The sequence below is a fragment of the Myotis myotis genome, unplaced genomic scaffold (assembly GCF_014108235.1).
Source record: "Myotis myotis isolate mMyoMyo1 unplaced genomic scaffold, mMyoMyo1.p scaffold_m19_p_7, whole genome shotgun sequence".
Classification (NCBI taxonomy): Eukaryota; Metazoa; Chordata; class Mammalia; order Chiroptera; family Vespertilionidae; genus Myotis; species Myotis myotis.
Window position 1 is genome coordinate 43402552 of NW_023416379.1, and position 21434 is coordinate 43423985.

General features: G+C 33.9%; 1 protein-coding gene across 4 annotated transcripts in view; it reads right to left on the bottom strand.

The window, feature by feature from the left end:
• The window catches only part of GRIK2 (glutamate ionotropic receptor kainate type subunit 2), a 567104-nt gene that overhangs the window by 355593 nt on the left and 190077 nt on the right, over positions 1 to 21434 (bottom strand). For all 4 annotated transcript variants that reach the window (XM_036318053.1, XM_036318054.1, XM_036318055.1 and 1 more), the window contains 2 exons: positions 8220 to 8387; positions 4439 to 4696 (listed from right to left, as the gene is read on the bottom strand). In XM_036318053.1, the coding sequence (XP_036173946.1) occupies positions 4439 to 4696; positions 8220 to 8387 (426 nt within the window). The remainder of the gene's footprint in view (positions 1 to 4438; positions 4697 to 8219; positions 8388 to 21434) is intronic.

A 21434-nucleotide genomic window follows, 5' to 3' on the forward strand; every position in this document is an offset into this window, starting at 1 on the left:
AAAAAAATGAATCAAATAAAAATGTAAAAACTAACAATTTATCATAACATTTAACAGAATGGGTTCTGGAGTTGACTGCCGAGGACAAAGCCCAGGTCTACCATTTACTGGCTATGTAACCTTGGGCAAATTATCTGAACTCTTTCCATCTAAATTTTCCCATATTAAAAAAAAAAGGTGGAGTTAATAACATTCCTTTTTCTTAGAAAATAAGGAATAAATGGTACATAGCCTATGGCACTTGTATTGTGAGTTTTAAGCTCCTACTATGTGGGTTCTATGAAGCACTTTACATATTTCACTACTCATGACTACAATTCCCTTAAGTATCTATTATCTTCAATTTACAAATGTGTCCATGCCGGCTTTTAATGTCAAGTAACTTGCTGAAAATTACACAACAGAGCCAGAATTTCAGTCCTGAATGAGCATTTTGACACCAAAGGCCATAGTAACCATGACGGTCCAGGCTACCCAGTATCCTGCTCTCCGTGTCCTTTTCTGATTTCTTAGGAAAGGAACTGAATGGGTACAAGCCCATCCCTGAGACACTCAGTGATGTCTTGGAAAGTAGGGTCATGTTACACAGACATAACTGGTACTGCTGTACGCATGCAGCTATCGGGGGGCTTGGGGGGGGGGGAGACAGAGTAGCTAGCTACTTGAGAATTGTTGTGATTGTTCCTATCCTGGACTTTTATAAACTCTTCCTTATCATTCCTCATCTTTATAGTTTCTGGTGCTCAGTGGTAATGAAACACTTGCAGTTCCCTGATTAACTGGTTCCCTCGGACATTCTCAGATCTTTCCACGTTGCACCTTTCAGCGCCCTCCTCTAGTTGATGCATTCCTATTGTAAGCTCATGATAACTTCATGATAATATCAACTTCACCAAAATATTTCCTCTGATTTCTCTTAGGCAGCGTTAAAACCTCCCCTCTTTCAACTGAAGGATTTGTATGCATGCATATAAGCATAACCAATGGACGCAAGACACTGGGATGCGGGGGAGGTATGGGCATGTGCAGTGGGGTTGGGGGAATAGGGGAGGCCGGGGAAAGGTCAAAGGGGAAAAAAAGGAGAAATATGTACTACTATTTGTAATACTTTAAACAATAAAATAAAATTTAAAAAAATAAAAAAATAAAACCTCCTCTCCTAAGCTGCCACTATATTGTTTCTCTTCTCTATCTGTACTTGCCACACTATAATTACGTCCTGCTCACAACTTCTCGCTCTCCGACCCCTCACTCTACTCTCTCTTGCATTTCCAGCCCCCTTCCCAGGCCTTCATTCCCTTCTTCTTTTTCCATAGGTGTACCAGTAATTTAGTAGCAACCTGGAAATAGAATCCCAGACTTATTTACTAGTCCAGAGATCTTTGTTAATGGACTGCTGATCTATAAACAAAGATGAAGTACAGGGATTTTAAAGCAAATATTCACAACTTATTCTGGAATTGCTTACAAGCTGACAGCTATCCAACTTATTTTTAGTTTTTATTTAAAATGAATCATATGTTCCAAAGTGACTGACAGAAACACAGCTTTGTTTCTGAAGCCAATTCTTTTCTATCATTTTTGGACATCATTCAGAGCTGTAACAGACTTTCAGGGTGTTTAAAAGCATTCATCCATGACAACAACAAATGCTAATTATCATAAAAAATAAACAGCTCCTGTTAACATCATTCTAAGAATTTCTCCTACTCCAGCACTATATTTCATCTATCATCCCATCTGTTTTGGGGGCGGGAACAAAGACTGGATGGAAGTATAATTATCATGTATCAAACTGGACAACACAACAAAATAGAAATGAATATAAATGGGAGGAAAGACATACATAATAAGTGAATCTGGAAAGGGAAGAAGGGAACATAAATAAAATGGCACAGTGTGTCCCGCAGTAAACAGCAGATACATTTAGTCCATAGTGGAGTTAATAATGTTCATCTTGTTGGGTATGTGGTGGATTTTTTTTCCCCATTTCAGTTCACAGTGCTAGTTATAATAGGATTCCCTCCCACATGATCAAACACTCACGTCTTTTTCATTGGAAGTTTAAAAATTATCCTATTAAATTATGTCATTAAAATTATACTTTGAGACTTTTAAATATAATCAAAAAGAATGAATCCATTTAGAAGGGGATCTTTTGTTTATCTTAAAGTCAATTCAATCACTCAAGAACCACATGTATGAAATAAAAATGTCTCTCACACACACACACACACACACACACACACACACACATACACACACAAATAGTGAAGAAAGGTGATATAGTTAGTCCTTTGTACCCACATGTCCTACATCCCTGAATTAAACCAACTGTGGATCCAAAGAAAATGTTGTTGCTACCATTGTGTACTATGTAGTTAGGCCTATGATGGTTGTGTCTGTACAGCTTTTTTATTTGTCATAATTCCCTAAATCATACAGTATAAAAACTATTGACATAGTGTTCACATTGTATCAGATATTCTAAGCAATCTAAAAATGATTAAATATACACAGGAGGATGTGACTAGCTTATTTGCAAATACTACGCAATTTTATATAAGGGACATGAACATCCACAAATTTTGGAGTCCTAAGGGGTCCTGGAAACCACTCCCCTGGGGGTGTTGAGGGAAAACTGCATGTCCATAAAAATTTTGAACGTTTACCAATTTTCTTCCAATTCTGAGGAGTTTTAAGATAATAAGAAATAAATACAAAATATCACATGCACAACATCCATATATAAATGTGTGTGTGTGTGAGTGCATGTATATGAGGGTATGTAATATTTGAGCATCATTCACCTGAAGTATATCAGAGGGAATAGAGAAGTAAATAACCCATGGATTCATAATGCATGTACATTGATATTAATATGTGACCACCCTTAAACATATATGGACTGGTTTGTAACTGAGGCTGCCCTGGATGATCACATTATACAATTTAGAAAAACCATGCACATAGAAAGTTAATATTATTTATAAACATTTCACTTTTTATTTTATTTTATTTTTTTAAAATATATTTTATTGATTTTTTACAGAGAGGAAGGGAGAGAGATAGAGAGCTAGAAACATCGATGAGAGAGAAACATCGATCAGCTGCCTCCTGCACATCTCCTACTGGGGATATGCCCGCAACCCAGGCACATGCCCTTGACCGGAATTGAACCTGGGACCCTTCAGTCCGCAGGCCGACGCTCTATCCACTGAGCCAAACCGGTTTCGGCAACATTTCACTTTTTATTCAGAAAAGCAAAATCACTTAATGTGTATTTAGACTCACTCTTCCTTATCCCAATTAAAATGTTTTTTAAATTATTTTCATTATTTTTCCAACCTTGTAATGCCTTGTTCCCTGTTCTCTTTGAAAAAAAAACCTATCTGTCGTTTTGCAGATGGCAAATTTTATTGTCAAAAGGACTGATTTCTGCATAATTCTAAATACTGAATGCATGAACAAAGTGTGTTCTTGGCACACTTTGGGAGAATTTAAATCCAAATAGATTTTAATTTTGATGTTAACATCAAGGTATAGTGAAAGGTCTTAGAATAAAATATCATAAAATTTGAATTTAAAGAGCACTATTTAGATCACTGATAAATATCTATGCATGAAATTCCTTATCACTATATAATAACTAGAACAGTATGCCCATCCTTCAACAATGTAACTGCAAGAAAATTAATACTTTACTTTTACTGTTTACTTTCTTATATTTTGAACTTATTTTAATTAATAATTGAAGATAACCATTCATATATAAATTATGTACATTAAAACAAGAAAGCACAATACATATTTACTAAAGATCCCAATAAATATCACTTATTAAATTTTATTTTTCAAGTCCCTAAAATATGTCTACAGATAAACATTCCCAAAATTATGAGTATTTCAATGGATATTATATTGTTTGAAATCTAAGATAAAAATGTTTACAAACTCTAATATGTTATACAGTTAAAGGTTATTACTGTTCATAAACATTCTTTGCACCTAAAGAGCTAGAAAAAATGTAAAGGCAAAATCTTGAATTTCTTGACAAGTTTCATTGAAAGCCGATCATGAAGTTTTAAGTTGAATAATTTTCTTGAACCCGGCAGAAATGTTTTGGGGATAAATATTGCAATATCATATTTCATACTATTTGCATCTTTCATCCAAAATTACAGTTGATACTAACTGATCCTCCACATAAAAAAGTGCTTCTTTTATAAATACAAAAATGCATATGATTTAACTGGGGTATTTTTGTTTGTTTGTTTGTTTGAATGTGTGAAATTAGTATTGATGGTTAATGCCAAATATCTTCCCATTCCTCCATTTAAAAAAAGCACCCAAGACTACAGTAAGCATCTTGAGTAAGTTTCAGAACAAAATTATTGATATTTAAAACATAGCCCCGAAGGCTACTGATCTTTCTTACCAGTGCTGTCATCATACACGACTGTGACAGTTTTCCACTTGAAGAACTGCACCAAGTCCAAAATGGCACGGCTCAGTGAAGAGAAGTCTGGGTAGAGACTGACATAGAAGGAATCTTTGTTGTCTGACACCTGGTGCTTCCAGCGGGTCTGTATGTGGGGAACCCCCAGCGCGTTGCAGATGGACTGCACGGCATTTGCTGAAGAGCTGTGCGAAGGCCCGAAGATGGCAGCCACCCCAAGGGACAGCTGATCACAGGCTGAAGAGGAGATAGAAGCCTGTCAATAATGAGAGCGATGCCAGTGTGCCAACATTACCACATTATTTATGTAAGCCCAAAGGAATTATCCTGAAGAAAGATGTGTGTGTGTGTTTTAAATATAAAACCTACATTTAGCTAATTTTACATTTTGTCTAACTCTAAATATTTTCAGTTTCTTAAAAGGAAATTAATTCACCCAGGCACCTGCAGCTCAGTGCTCAAATAATTTTGCAGACAATATCAAGGGAATGCGAGAGATCAGGAGACAGAGGAGGATTACTCTAGAATGCAAGAGGGGAATGTTCATTTTGGAAGAATAGTTCTTATAAGGGAGTTGGGAGGAGTGTTCCTTCCCAAATCACTGGTCATTCTCTACAATTTGAATTCTTTTTATCAGAACCCATTTGGTGCCCTTCCCCATCCAAAAACTATGGCCACATACAACTAAGTATTTGCTTATATATAATAGTCAAGCTTATGCATGCAACCACCTACACATAACCTAATATAGCTCAAAAAAAGGCTGATTTCATATGGATTAATTTCATTAGGTAGAAAGTCATTTAGATAAGTGTTTAATTATCTTTATTTGACTTTTGGGTACTATAAGTATTTTATATTAATCTCATTTATTTTTTAAAGTTTATATTTCTTCCTGGAAAATTTATGCATATCAATGATAAGCAGAATAATCAAGCGAGTCATAAATAATCTAGATGGTTCCAGATGAGAATAGATGTATTGTGACAGGACTTTCAATTCTTTAAAATACACTGAAGTGAGTTTGAGCCTAGGAAATGAATAGTTATTGGAAACATAAAATCATCTTTAAATATTTGAATACCTGGCCTGTGAAAAATGCTTAACTTTGTTTCATTTGGCTGGAAAAGGACAAATGGTTAGCAGATTCTCACAAATTTTGATGCAATTTAAATTAAAAATTAAATTTTAAAGGAAACAAGAAATGTCCAAAAATGGAGTATTCTGCTCTAAGGGGCCCATCCCTACAAATATTTAAACTGAACTACAGAGAATTGTTATAGGGATTTAGGTGTGCAGACCCGATCTTCCCAAGATAGTTTATGAGTCTGATGTACAAAATATTCTTGTATTTTCTTTCAATTTGCTGAATAAAAATGCCATGTAATGGATAGATTAAGCATAGAGCTATTTAATAACTGAGTAAATTTCAGTTGAAAAAACCCACTTGTTTAAAATGATTGAAATTCTGAACCAATAGAAAGTCTAGAGTCTAAAATTTTTCACTCACTTGGATCTTATTTCACATACATTGAGAATAAAAAAATCTTCTTTCACTAAGTTTTTGACAAGTCACACATCAAGAAAATTAAAAACATTATATTAGGTTATTTAGAATGTTCCTAAGTGTATTTCAAATAAGAATTTGAGTGTTCAGTTATCAGAGTTATGTAAAATCAATGTATTATTCAAATAATAATTCAAGGATTAATGCTACAACATATGCACTTATTGAACAAAACCATATTACCTATTAAAAGTATAAAACCATACTTACATCAGAGAATATGTACAAATTTAAAATTTTAATATTTTAATTTTTGCCTATGAAAACAAATTTTAAAACATTTTAAGAATGTCCAAAATAAATAAGTTATTTCATAATTAACCATTAATATCCTAAGCAACACATGTTTATTTATTGAATCCCCCATGAGGTTAAAAAACTGTATTAGATATCCCCTTATATTATCCTTTTACATATTTGCTGTGCAAGAGCTTCACAAGATCCAAACCATGACATTCACCTTTCAACATCTCACAAATGAAGTTATTCATACACTTATTTGAGTTTTTCCTTCTTCTCAAAGTCAATTAATGAATTTGATTCCCAATGGATGACAAAATTTATAAATTCCTTTTAATATTTGAAAACCAAACACATTTAACATCTCATAATTTTGCTAGGATATTCCCAGGACAGTAACCTGTTTGTTGTTAGAAAATTCTAGTCCTTCCTTTTTATGTTGCACCTTTGAAATCCATTAAGAAATATATTAATATTTTATTTATACTGCACTCATATTTCATATTCTTTGGTCTAAATGATTTTAGTGGAGACAGAGTTTCTTCTTAATGGAAATAATCATAAACTATATCACAAATCAAATGCACTGTCTTCCAGTTAATGACTTATTTTGTAATTATCATCATAATGATAGTATTTCTCAATAAACTTTACCCTTTTTTCAGCCTTTAAATCCTTTCATCACTCTGACATGGTTCTGAAATATGGAAACTTATTTGTATTCATAAAGATATGAATTCAAAGGGCAGACAGAATATAGGATTTGATAAACACTACATAGCTGGGGGAAAAGAAGGATTCTTTGATCTCAAGAAATATTGTATCTTATCAGCTTTCATTAATATTAATGAGCTTAGGAAGAAATCTTCACCAAGGTAGAATTATAAATAATTGTGTACACTCCCCTCAGTGTAAGGTAGCTAATAAAACAATATTAGCGTGACAGAAAAGCAAACTGTGTTAAAAAATAGAGATTTAGAACAAATGCTTGTAAGCCTATTATTTGGAAGAAAATGTATATTATGAAATTTAATTCTTGTTACATGAATGCTATCTATGCCCCCCCAAAAACCCTCCCACTTAAACAGAGTATGAACATCAAAACATCTCTCCAAACACATTTACTGATGTTTGGCTAAAATAATGCCTTGATAATAGTTTCTCTATTATTTTTTTCATATAAAAATGTTAAATTCATGGCCCACAAAATTATTTCCTATTCTGATCATTTAAAATACAGTTTTACAACATTTATGATAAAACACAATTAATAAAGTATTCTAATTATCTCTTCATAAAGTCCAATTTTTATCATTGGTCATTTATTTTCAGTTACAAGAAAGAACATCAAGTGGTTAAAAAATGGGCATTGATTATACATAAATTAAAGATTGTTCAAAATTTTCTAATAAAGCTTAGAGATCATGTGGAACTATAGGGTTTTCAAGGTAGACAGTAAATTAGGACCACAGTAATAATGTAATGGAGTTGATTGATAATCAATCAATCATTTGGTTGAAAAAGCAATTTTACTATTACGGATCTGATTGCATTTCTTGTTATAAGCACAATTATTTGCCAAGGGTAGTCACATCACTTTAACTTCCTTGATAATTTTAGGCGCATTTTGAAAAGAAACCTTTTGTGAAAATATTCCTAACAATCCTATATAATAAAAGGCTAATATGCAAATTGTCCCCTCGACCGGGAGTTCAACTGGGAGTTCAACCAGGGGGCGGGGCTGGCCAGCCAACAATTGCCTGCAGCCCCTCCCCTGGCCAGCCCTGTCCCCAGTCAACCCCCCTCCCATCAGGGTGGGCAGGCCGGACCCCACCCTTGCATGAATTCATGCTCCAGGCCTCTAGTTTAATTATATTTGAAATTAAGAAATCTCTTTAGAATACCTGGAAATTTGAAATCCAGAACACATAATGTTTAATATCTATCAATTACCTTTCTTGGATGCTTCGAAACTGTCATAGAGGTTTATCTTCTGAGTGTCATAGGTTAGGGTAGTATTGGGCAACAAGGTTCTGTTTCTGTTGATGGTGTTCACAGCAAATCTGAATGCAAGTTCCTCAGCTCCCATCGGGCCGGATTCCACATATTCAAAAATACCACCTGGAAAAAAGGAAGAATAATCACATAATTTTTATGAAATAGAGAAAATGTCAACATTTTTCTACATTTCTAAGTGTGTATATATGTCTTTACATGGGTGCATGTGTGTATATGTGTGATTTGTTTAAGTACATGGAGTTTGGGCTTACAGTTTTCTGTGAACTTGAATATGTGGGAGATGCTCTTTCAGAGAACTCCATACTGGCAAAATTATCTTGGTATTACTAACTAAATTTAACATAATTTCATCTTTAGTAACTGCTTTTTTTAGTGCCTATGTATATAGAGATCTTGACTTAGGAACTGAATATTATCCCTCAAAATTTTACACAGTTCCAGAACAATCTTCTACCTATAATAATAAAAGCATAATATGCTAATTAGACCAGACATCCAGATGACCTTCTGAACGAAGTCCAGGCTGCAAGGGAAGCCCAGGTTCTGGGTGCCTGCTGGCGGCCAGAAGCAAGGAAGGCCTACTCTTGCACGGATTTCATGCATCGGGCCTCTAGTATTGACATAAAGCTATCGAGTTAGGCATTGGGGAAATTATATTAATTTGTCTATATTAATTCAGAAATCAGAATTCTTTGAAACAATATTATACCACTTATTGTATTAGAAGCCCAAAATACTTATTAATGCAAATTTCAGCATCTTGCAAAAAAAGAGAACAAGAATGAAGTAGCATCTCTCTATTTGTGTTACTCGGTGTATTGTTTTTTGTTTGTTTGTTTTTTCAGAAGGTTTGTGACATTTGTGGAAGATAACTCTCACAAAAAGTGAAATCTTATAACAGGTGAATAGCACTGTAGCATATCTTTTTCACCAAAAGTGTGGAGTAGAATTTAAAAACATGACCCTTCTGTCTGTCACCTTCTATCAGCTATGTCTCTGTCCAGTTCCCTCATTCTTGTCCCAGCCTTTTTTCTTTTTGACATCAACTCTCTCTCTTCAGTTATGGGTGACTTAACTGAGACTGCTGCCTCCAACAGAATTCCTTCCTTATTGTTACTTTGATGAATGGAATAAAAAGGGAGCACCTGATACCTGATACCCTCCAACCTCTGTCCTTGGGAAACTAGTACTTAATGAAAAGAGAGCATTTATCTTTCTCTCTTTCAAATTTCACACCATGTACTCTCAGCATGATCATTCATAAATTAAACTCCCTTTATAAGCCATTTCCACAGCTTGCAATTCCTATCTCTTCAAAAGTCTTTGATATATGAAAGTCATATGATGATACTATGAGAACTACATCTGATAAATTAGTATGCAGTTATGTATGGTAACAATTCCTCTAAATATGAGGAATTAGGACTCAACAAGATATAACGGTGATCAGACAAATTTATATTCAGGAAGTAGAAAAATTATTTTACATCGTATTTGTTTGCAATAGTTCTCTTATTTATTCAACTAAATTGATGGTGTAGTTACAGAGTAATCAACTGATTGTGAAATAGTACTCTGAATATATTTAAAATGTTTGGTAACTCATGCTAAGCACAAGGTTAAAAACTATTTACATGCCTAATGGGCGTCAAGAACCAAATTGGACCTCATATATGTGGAGGAACATAGTGCTATGAGCATGAACTGCCGAGCCATTATGGATGGGCTTACATTCTGGCTCTGCCACTTGCCATCAAGTACATTTAGGCAGTTCCTTAAATCCTCAGTCTGAGTTTCTTCTCTAAAAAAGGGATGATAATGGAGACTATGCATAGAACTATTATAAAGATTAAATGTTATATCGTAATGAAGAAGTTAGAACTGTGGCTGCCATAGAGTAAGCACTCAACAATTCTTTAAGATTTCATTTAATCTTCAAAATAATCCCAAGTAATATTACGCAATGGTCAAAGGTCATATATAGCTATCAAGTGGCAGAGCAAGCATTTAGAATCTGCTGGTGCCTGACTTCAAAGCACTTGCCTATTCTACTACAAACTAGTCGTTTTCTTCAAAATTTCATTCAGGCGAAATACACAGAAATTCCTAAAATGTTAGATATGATAACCTTAATAATAATGTGTGAGGAGAAATGTAAAATCGTATTTATGAAACAGAAAAATAATTGAGCAATTGGAAAGACCTTCTTAAAGTTATTTAGGAATGAAAAATAACATAAAAAATCAAAACCTGAAATTGTTTCTTAATGGCAAAATAAAATGAAAAAATGAATTTTGTACTTTCTTTATTTCAAATTATAGCTTCTGTAGTATAAATACAAAATAAAGATAAGATGATCAATATTTGATGATGCTGGGTTAAAATTTTCCTATCTTTTACTCTTTTCAAAGTAAAAATTTAAATTCAACTTTAAGTTTACATATTTATCATTATTTGAATATTTAAAGAAATCTTTGTAATTGCTCTAGGAAACCCATTTTCTCCATTAATTGAACATGAATAATTAATTTTTATTGATTCAAAGCCACAGTTTAAATTTTTGTATATAAAAATAAAAACATCCAGATAATGCAAAGCTTTCCAAACACAGTATCTTTTATAACACTTCTGAAACATTAACTCAAGAAAACAGATTGCTGGTCCTGATGTATACAGGGAAGGTATGGACAGAGAGCGTAAAAAAAAAATTCTAGTAAAGAATTACTTTTAAAAAAAGTTAGCTGAGTGCCTTAAATTGAGGTATAAAAAAGAAGTTGTAATTCTATTTAAAAAATTGGAACGTTTTAATAATATCCAATATATAAATTGATCAAACATTAATCAAACATTAAAATGCAGTCACCATATTAGTTATTATAGACACTTGATAGATTTCACTAATTAATTTTAATTTAAAATGAATTTTAGAAAACAAATAATAGAGTAAGAATATTTTATTAAGATAAAAACACATATTAACAGTAAATATTATATTTAAGATTAAAGTAGAAATAAGTCTCATTAAATTTAATATGGTTGGTACAAATGGTAGATATAAAAATACATTAGTAATTACATCAAAAGTAAATGGAATAAATTCATATTTTAAAGTTTAAGATTATTAAACAGGCTAAAAAGGCACAAAACTGTAATACCCTTACAAGAGAAATAGTTAAAAATGTGGGAACAAGCAGCAAAAATTTGTCCTAAAACCACCTTAACCGAACAAAAGCTGGTGAAGATATTCTAAGATTAGAGAAAATAGAATTGACGGCAATAAAAAAAAATAGAGATAAATCCTGCAATTCATAAGGAGATAGGGGTCAATACTCAAGATGATATCATAATTCAGAATCTATATAATCTAATTAAAAAATGCCAAGATATTGACAAAACTAGAAGGAGAAATAGATCACAATGGGAAAGTAATACACCACTCTGAGTAGCTAGTAGATCAAGCAGGCAAAAACAGCAGCTAAGATTTAGAAGATCTAGCCCTGTCCCAGTGGCTCAGTGGTTGAGTGTTGACCTATGAACCAGAAGGTCACAGTTTGATTCCTGGTCACAAGCTGGGGTTGTGGGCTTCATCCCGATCTCTCTCTCCCTTTCCTCTCTGAAATCAATTTTAAAAAGTATTTTTTTTAAAAAAAAAAAAGAAGAAATAAACAGAAGACCTCAATCCAGGTCTTTTAATCACTGTGCTGTACTGTTTCCTGCTGGGTAACATTGCCTCTCTTTATCCTAAAATTCTGGTTGTTTTCACATGGGTTTCCTTTTTCTCAATGGTAAATACTTCTAATTCCTTAAAACAGATTTAGAGTTTTACATCCATATGAAATATGTCTTTAACATTATAACACTGATTTTTGTGAGGTTGGGGGATGCCAGCCTAGTTACCAGCGTGTTGCAAGTGGAAAAATACACACATGATCCATGGAAAAATTAATAAAATAGGTCACATCTTCCCAAAAGGGAATTATGTGGAAAGCACATAGTAAAGGTATATGTTTTCCAAGGAGGAGAACAGTGACCCATCTCTACTTCACGCTGAGAGATACCTACCACTCTTCCTGCTTGCTTCTGATTCCCTTGGGCCAGGAAGCAACAGTTATTTCTAATTTAATGAGAGGAGTGCTTCCAGTATTTTTAGCTATATTTCTACAAACAATAATGTTCTTCGTTATAATGTTACAAAGTTAAATTCAACCAAGCATGCACATTAGCACCTTTGTCAATATTTCAAGTAAACTAAAAACTGTACGAACATGAGACCAATAAAATTTTTGTCTGTGAAATGTCCTGAAATTGTTTGCAGTTTTAGCATTGTTTATAGTCATTCAACTATAGAAAGCATGAAAGCTACTCTTGCATACCTCCTTCTCCATCTACCATAGGCAATTCCGCTCAAACTTGTACTAAGCATTTGGAAAAAGAAAGCTGCTGATTGCAGGCCAGAATAAAGAATATGAGACAGAAGGCAGTATATAAACTGTAATCGAGTTGCAGGAAACAATGTCCTAGTCCCATTGCACAAAAATTGGTTGTGTTCAGGCATGTAAATATGCTTCCTTATTTTAAAAACAAATATGCTTTTAACATTATAAACCTCCTACTGTTTGCAACATATTTTTTGCTACTGAATAGAAAATAGGTGTTGATTTTTTTCCCTACAAATGGACGATTAAATCATAGGGAAGACCTTGGAGTTACGCATTCTAATAATACAAATTTAAAGTATACACACTACATACTGCGAAGAAAATTGGAAAATGGCTACTTAAATGTTAGAAATTTAGACCCAGAAGAAATGCATACTGATTGGGAAGGCAGATGCTTGAATAATATCAAGATATACTAGAACAGATCAAACTGAGATAACAGAGAAGGCAGCCACATGAATAACTACCATGTAAACAGTATAAATAACAATAACTACTGAAGGACAGGAATACACATTTTAATTATATTGACTTTTTTATAAAACATAGGTCAGCTAAATTTTAAAAAGGCAAAAAGTGATCGAATTACCAAGCCCCTTCACTTTCCACACCTCTGTTATCTCTTAAAGGAATGAGCTGGGTGAAATGATCTTGAAGATCAGAGATTCAGAAAACTCATGAGTCTAAGATTGCTTAGTAAATTGGGGTGTATCACTGATTCTGTCAGAACCTAAGGTTTGGTTAAATGCCAATTTGTTTCAAATATGATATATTCCTTAATATTCTAACTTTCATTTGCAAAAAAAAAAATATTCATTTGAAAAGCCATGTATCAAAATATTACTGAGTTCAACCAATAAAAATAAAAAAACTAGATGCAAATATGTTGTTTCCAAAAAGCATTTAGATGTTATGTGGCTAAACTAGAGTTTTTTTTTATTGTCTAAAGATTTACATATGTCTCCTTTTTCCCTGATTGCCCCCCCCACCCCCCAACAATTTCCACCCCAAGCAAGCCCCCACCGCTCCAGTGTCTGTGTCCATTGGTTATGCTAATACGCATGCATACAAGTCCTTTGGTTGCTTAAACTAGAGGTATTAAATAAACTTCCTTAAGTTTAAATTCAGAAATAGTAATAAGATAGATTCTTACCAAATTCATATTTTAAAAAATCAGAAATCAATTTAATAGTAATAGTGCAATCCATAAAGTGACCTAAATATGTAATTTGAAATTACACATAAAATAATTTATATTATTCATATGGAATAGAACTTCAAGACAGTCATTGCATTCCCCTTTTCATATTTATTTTGCAGTTTCTTCAAAAATCTTCCTATGCCATTAATTGGACTATTAACTATCACATATGTTTTATTATTTTGTTTTAAATGAGTGGATAGAGGAAGGTAAAAAAGGAACTGTTTACTTCTAACTTTGGGGCAAGATTTCTTAAAATCCTTAAAAATATCATTTCTCTTTCTTAACATATTTTGATAATGCTATACTGCATTCATGTTACCATTAATAATACCATATCATCTCCTTTGTGAAGACCACTTCTCTGCAAACACTCACAGATAGATTTCAAGCCTCCATTGCAACATGGTTTCATTCCTCTTTTCTAGTCCTTCTCACAGCATAAAGTGGCATCACCTATTACCATACATGGTCTCTCTGAAAACTCTTTGAGGACAGGAGAGATAACTTACTCACCTTTGACCTGTTGGACTTAACTTGGAGCCAGCACACAATGTGCTCGGTACACATTAGAAGGATAAACTACTAATATGCAGAGGGGCTATGAGAAGGCATTGCAAGTATTAATACAAAATAAATTGAAGAAAATCAAAATCATATTTTACATCAAGAAAGTATAAAACAAATATAGTAGAAATTGATCAAATGGCTATACTTTATGTTCCCTTTCCCAGGCAACTAAAAGAATTGTGTAGATCTGATTGTGTCCCTTCCGCCGTGTTTTCCTTCACAGTAATCGAGAAAGCCTCAAGTATCTGCTACAGCCCCTTACAAATTACAAAGTGTTGTGAATTATGTTTGTAATGAGAACAGTTTATGAAATAAAAGACTGTATCTCTAAGGCTAATAGGGATTTATGTAAAACTTCTTATTCCTCAGAATTAGTGTGAGCACTCAATAATGGATACTATTTCCTGAGAATTAAAAGCTGAAAGAATACAAAACAGGTGTAGAGAGAAAATATTGCAGAAAGTTGTTTGTCAAGGAGAATTTAAAATTGTAAGGATAGTATTAAAGTTAGTAACTTTCCTTCTCCAATCATCTAACTCAAAAAAGCATTGTAAAAATTTTAATTGCATATAATGTAAGCCAGTGGAGATCTAATATATAAATAATGAACATAAAAGTGACTATGCATGCAAGACTGATATTTATCCACAAAGTCTCATACAAAAGAAACATCTGAAGAAAACTTAACCAACCAGCTAGTTAATCTGGAGACAAAATGGAGGAGAAAATATAGTGGCCTGACACTGTCAAATAAAGCAAAAGGTCACTGACCAAAATATTTATACTGACTCTATGTAGGCACAGCCTAAAAGGGTACATTTTTCTTATGGTCAAATGAAATGACCCAGCTGTAGATTATGGAGTTTTGTGTGTTCAGGATGGAGAGTGATTGAATTACCAACACACACACACACACACACACACACACACACACACACACCAGACAGATTTTCATTTACTAAAATGAGTACTACCCTTGAACATTTCATTTAAACTGGTATTTCATTTAAATATCTGAGAAGTGAATTGTGAATCTATAATTAAGCAAAGCTTTTAAAAAATGCTTCTAAAATTCATTAATTGCTAACAATAACTAGCCTGTAAACTTTTTGTGCATTTGCTCAGTGTTGAATCTCCAGCTCCTATCTGTCTGTCAGACAGTAGGTGCTCAATAAATATTCCTTGCACTGATGTAATTTTTTTGTCCTGTGAATCAAGGAATAATCTTTGAACAAGTAATTCTACAGAATAAATAATATTAGTAGAAAAGGCAAACTACATGGATAGTGAAGAATTAGACATTATACCTTAAATTATATATGTTCAAAGATGTTCAAAGCAGTATTATTTTTAATGATGAAATAAGCTAGAAGCAATGTAAATGTACATCATCTGGAGGGTTGGTTCTCTACAGTATTGCAAACCACCAATGGAATAGTGTACAACCTTTAAGATTCTTGGGTAGATATACATTTCTTGACATGAAAAATATTCAGGATATATTCCTAATGTAATAGGAAGTCAAAAGTAGTAGTCAGCGTGTTTTTAAGAGGCAATATTGTGTATTGGTTAAAAATAAGGAAGCTGAAGTCAACCTATTTGGGTTCATAGCCCAGTTTTGCCTTTGTACTGTGTGGCCTTAGACAAATTACATAATTTCTTTATTTCATTGTCCTATTGGGAAAAACAATAGCTGTATTATCAGAATTACCAAATACCAACTTCATAGATTTGTTGTGAAGATTAAATGAGAGAATAGAGTAAAATCCTTAGAACAACAGTGCTGTTTCAATAAAGCATAGCTATTCCAAGTAAACATGCACATAGAGAAATATCTCTGAAAGGATATGCACCAAAATATTAATGGAAGATATCTATGGATAAAAAGATTATAGATAATCACTATTTTCTGGACTTCTTAAAACAAAAATAAAGTTTATACATCTGAGGTACCTTTATAGAAAGAAAACAATTTTTGATTATGGAGTAATTTGGCACAGAACATTATACAAGTTTAGATTCTTAGCACTGGACAGAACCGAAGCAAAAGGGAGAATGTTTCCCATCATGAGGAAATTTCCAAATATAGATTCAGCAAATTTAGCCCATCACCATAGAAATGAACCTCTTTATCTTTACAAAACAATGACCTTGAAAGTTGAACTAAAGATGACCTGGTTTTAGAAAGCTGATTCAGATCAGGCAGAGACAAGGACACATTTATATCTCCTACTTCCCTCCCCAGAACAGCACTTTCCAATGTTTTTTGAGTATGTGAGCAATTTGGTTGAAATTTTTTCCCAAACTTCAGATGTGCTAAGCAACTCAAAATTAAAACTGTTGTATTAACCTTAGAAACCAATTGTGAGTTGAATAAAAATAAATAAATTAAAATATTTTAAAATGTATGTAAAACAAACACATGAAAACAACCTTAAAATATTTAACATGTCTTCTGCTTTCCACCAAGCAGATAATGGGAAAGGTAGCTGATAATACCGAGATTGGATATCCAGATGCAGTGAAGTGGATTTGCAAGCAATCAGAATGGCCAGGGGTCTTTTGCAAATTGAGTTTAATAATTTGCCCCAGGTCTAAGGTCTTCTCTGACTAATTATTCATTTGAGAGATGGATTATGACAGTAATATTCATGTTATCAATTTTTACCCTACTGCTCTTGGCTTCTTTGCCCAAAATTTGCAAAAACATGTAAATGATGCTGACTGCATACTGAAAAACCTTTGCCAAGATTTCTTGAGGTTATCCTGACATTACTGGTTACACTAAGCTGGCACTTTTCCTACAGGCTCTAGAATGCTTAGACCGCTATACAAATTGATATAAAGGTTAATTCAATTGATTCCAAGAAAGACAAATAACTCCTTAGCTGGGCAGCATCCATGTGAGAACAATAAAAAGCAAACTCTCTTTCTACCTCTGGCAAGTTAAGGAATGGCAGGTTTCAGCAACATTTTCAAACATTCACATTTGCATAAAACCACAGATCAGAAGAATGACTTTTAGTACTTAACAATTCAAAAATCAACTCTCATTCACTGTTCCGTTTATCATAACAGATGTTCTGATCAACATTCCCAGGTCAACACGTACAGGGTACATGTTTATATAATTACAGGAGAAAAGAGGTTAACACATTGTGCCTCATCCAATACTGTCAACATGAACCCATACAAAGATTCACACAGGGGAACAGTGAGAGTAAATGCAACACTATAAATATACATAACTCACAGCCTAAACTGCTTTCCAGCCCAACCTCCCAAAATGGATTTCTCCCAGTAGACATATAAGAACCAATATATATCCCTAACTGCCTGGTATGACCTCGCTGAAGGCAGCCTAGAGGCAGAGATAGAATTTCTACTATATTTGTTGGATGCTATGAATATGTATTTAGCTTTTGTCAGAGAACAACAAATATCCCATAATCCTAATGTGAGTAAAAGTGCCATTTGCTTTTCTTCTGTCTTTGTGACAAAGAAAATATGGCACAAAGTACACTTCAGAGGAAAGAGAACGTTATTTATGGACAGTTCACAGAACAAAGATATTGAGAAAATGCTACAAATGTAAACAAAGATATTCTTTCTTAAAAGCAGCAACCGTATTTTTTGTTTGTTTGGTTGGTTTTATTTTAGGCTGTTATGTACATTGCCTGTATATAAATCCAACTGAGTTTTCTCTGGTATGTGTTGTTTAAATACATTATACATTTAATTGTTTGTATAAATATATGATGCTTAATTATACCATAGCACATTTATGTGAATTTACAAGAATAATTAAAAGGCATCATAGTTATGGTAAGTGTTTCAGGGTGGTGGTTTAGGGCCTGAGATCCTAACTCTGGTTTGGCCATTAACTAACTGTGAACTTTAATCAAGTCAGGTAAGTGTTCTGGGCCTCAGTTTACCTAGTTGTGAACTGAGAAGCTTGAAGCACACCAGTGATACCAAGGCTCAGGCTGTTCTTTTTCATCTCCTTAACTCCAGTGCCCAGCACAGTGCTTAGCACATAAGAGATATTTAATGAACATCTGTGGAAATGAATCAGTGAATTATTTAATGAATCAATAAATAAAGGCACCCATAAGACCCTTGCCAATCTAAACTGTCCAGGACTTAATGTAGTTAATTTGCATGACACACAACACATTAAATTTTGGTTCTGAGGCAAATGTGGGTCACAACCCAAATCCTCAGTCTTGTCTGAACCACATACCTGGTCTAGAGAAAGCAAAGTTAATCCAGCGGTTTAGCTGAGTCATCCAGAGAGAGCCCAGCAATACAGGCAAAGATGGAGACCTTATCCGTGATCAAATTTCTACTTGTGATAACTTCATTAACCACTGAGCTTGTACTGAACACCAGAATAATCATAAGTGTGGATTTCTGTCAGCCTACTGCCTTTCATGGTCATGCCACATCCACTAGAAAATAATCTTATTCAAGAATAGGAAGCCACTCCACTTTCTAGAATCAGATTAGGGATTTGAAATAATCCAATCACTATATCCCCACCCCATGAAATGATTATGCTAATGAGTTACTCTCTACAAAATCATTTTTTATGGCTTTTATACAAACTTGGAATGAAAGGTTAAGAAGAAATAACACTGATTTCAGCTTATTCCAAGGACATCACAGGAGGTATCTAATCATATTGTCCTTACAAGAAACCTAAATATCTGCATAAAAAGGTTTTTTTTAGCTAAGGTGAATTGTGCCACTATAAATAACCTCCATTTCTAGCAGTTTAAAGAATAATTATTTAAGCTTTTTTTTTCCCTTTCTACATGGTCCCCAATATGAATAGCTATTGGAAGGAAAATGAGGAAAAGAAGGAAGGTAAGGAAGCAGGGGCTGGGGGAGTACAAGGAGTAGGAGAACTAATGACTTCAAAGCACTTGGTAAAGAACAAAGTGTTTCCATAAGCATGCGCAGCTTCACTACTGGGTGAAAAAAGTATTAATACTGCTTCATTTTTTCAGGTGAAAAATCAGTCTCACTCATGAGACTTGCTCAAGAACGATCACACAGCAAGGAGGTGATACAGTGAAGACTCAAACTCAGGTCTTTTGTATATAAACATAAAGTCTTTCTATTGCATTTTGTCACAAAATGTGCATTTTGTTAAGAGACAGCAAAACATAAGCATTCATTAAAAAATTAAAATGGTGACAATTTATCACTCATGGAATCATACCCAGCCAAAATGGAGGGGTATATAACAATGGAACTGTTTCATCCAGTAATCAAGTAAGATTCCAAAACTCATTAACAATTGTGAGCCCTCCCATTTCACTATATTATTCTTGTATTTCTCCAAATGTATAGGCCTGCTTTCAGTTTCAAGAGTCAAGTCACCAACTGCTTTCAGGACTTAGTACATTTAATTACAAACTATAAAAGGAAGATTTCAATGCTATTTTTAAAATCTATATATATAAAAGCCTAAGTGACTGGCTGACCGTTTGACCATCCAACCTTTTGACTATCTGACCGGTAGCTATGATGCACACTGACCACCAGGGGACAGATGCTCAACACAGGAATGGAAACCATAGGCATGGAAACATGTAACAGAGTGATGAATTTCAGAGGGAAGGGGGGCGAGAGGAGGGGGGAGGGTGGGAAAAGATAAATCAAAGATCTTATATGCATACTAGAGGCCTGGTGTATGGATCCGTGCCCCAGTGGGGTCCCTTGGCCTGGCCTGTTGGGATTGGGATGAAACTGGCACAGTGCATGGATTTGTGCACCAGTGGGGTCCCTCGGCCTGGCCTACAGGGATCATTCCCCGAGGGGTGCTGGATTACGAGAGGGCACAGGCTAGGCCGAGGGACCCCACGGATGCACGAACCCATGCACCGGGCCTCTAGTTTTATCTATAAAGAAACTAAAATATCATATCTTGCTTAGTAAAGAGTAGAAAAAAAATGTTCATCATCAGCTAAGTCATTACACATTTAAATAAATTATTGGCTTTTCAACTATAATTATGTGGATAATTAACCATCTTCTTGTCTTCTAACAAGTCCTTCAAATACCCTTGGGTCTGAAATATCCCTTTGGCCATTGATTAAAATGAATAAAATGAGTGTTACAAAATTTGGAAAAAGTTTATTTTTCCCAAAGGCAATATTTACTTTTGCTAAACTCTAACAGCACTCAAAGCTGTGCCATTTATCACCTAAATATACATTGTGTTTCCTGGTTTTTTATTTCTGTCATAGTTTTACGTATATTAAACGAGGCTCCCAAAAAACTTGGTGGCTCCAGGGGGGAAAATGAAAGATATCTGAAAAATTTTTAAATAGATTTATTGGTAGCTACCAATATCATTCACTGGTTATATTCATGTGCATAAATCTGTTGCCATTTTATAATTATACATAACATGTTGCATTAAGTTTTTACTTTAAAATGTTTCAATTTTTATGACTAGGGAGATTTTAAGCCAAGTTTTGAAATGGTCATAATTAACCTTTTAATGAGAAGCAGGAATTCAATCTGCTTTTTAATTTTCTTGGGATAATTTGTAACTAACCTTTACTCCTCACAAGAAAGATAAATCCTTACAAGAATTTTAATTCTAATTTAACATATTCTATATGTTCCTACTATATATTTTCAGAACACTTAGTTATAGACAAACTTTATAGTTTACATAAGCATTATAGAACTATTATACTTTATAAGATATAGTATCCCCTCACAACTAAAATATACTCTGAATGGAAACTACAGTTGTACAACTTTTAAAAATGCATGCATAGCCCTAACCGGTTTGGCTCAGTGGATAGAGCGTCGGCCTGCAGTCTTAAGGGTCCCAGGTTGGATTCCGGCATGTACCTTGGTTGCGAGCACATACCCAGTAGGGAGTGTGCAGGAGGAAGCCGATCGATGTTTCTCTCT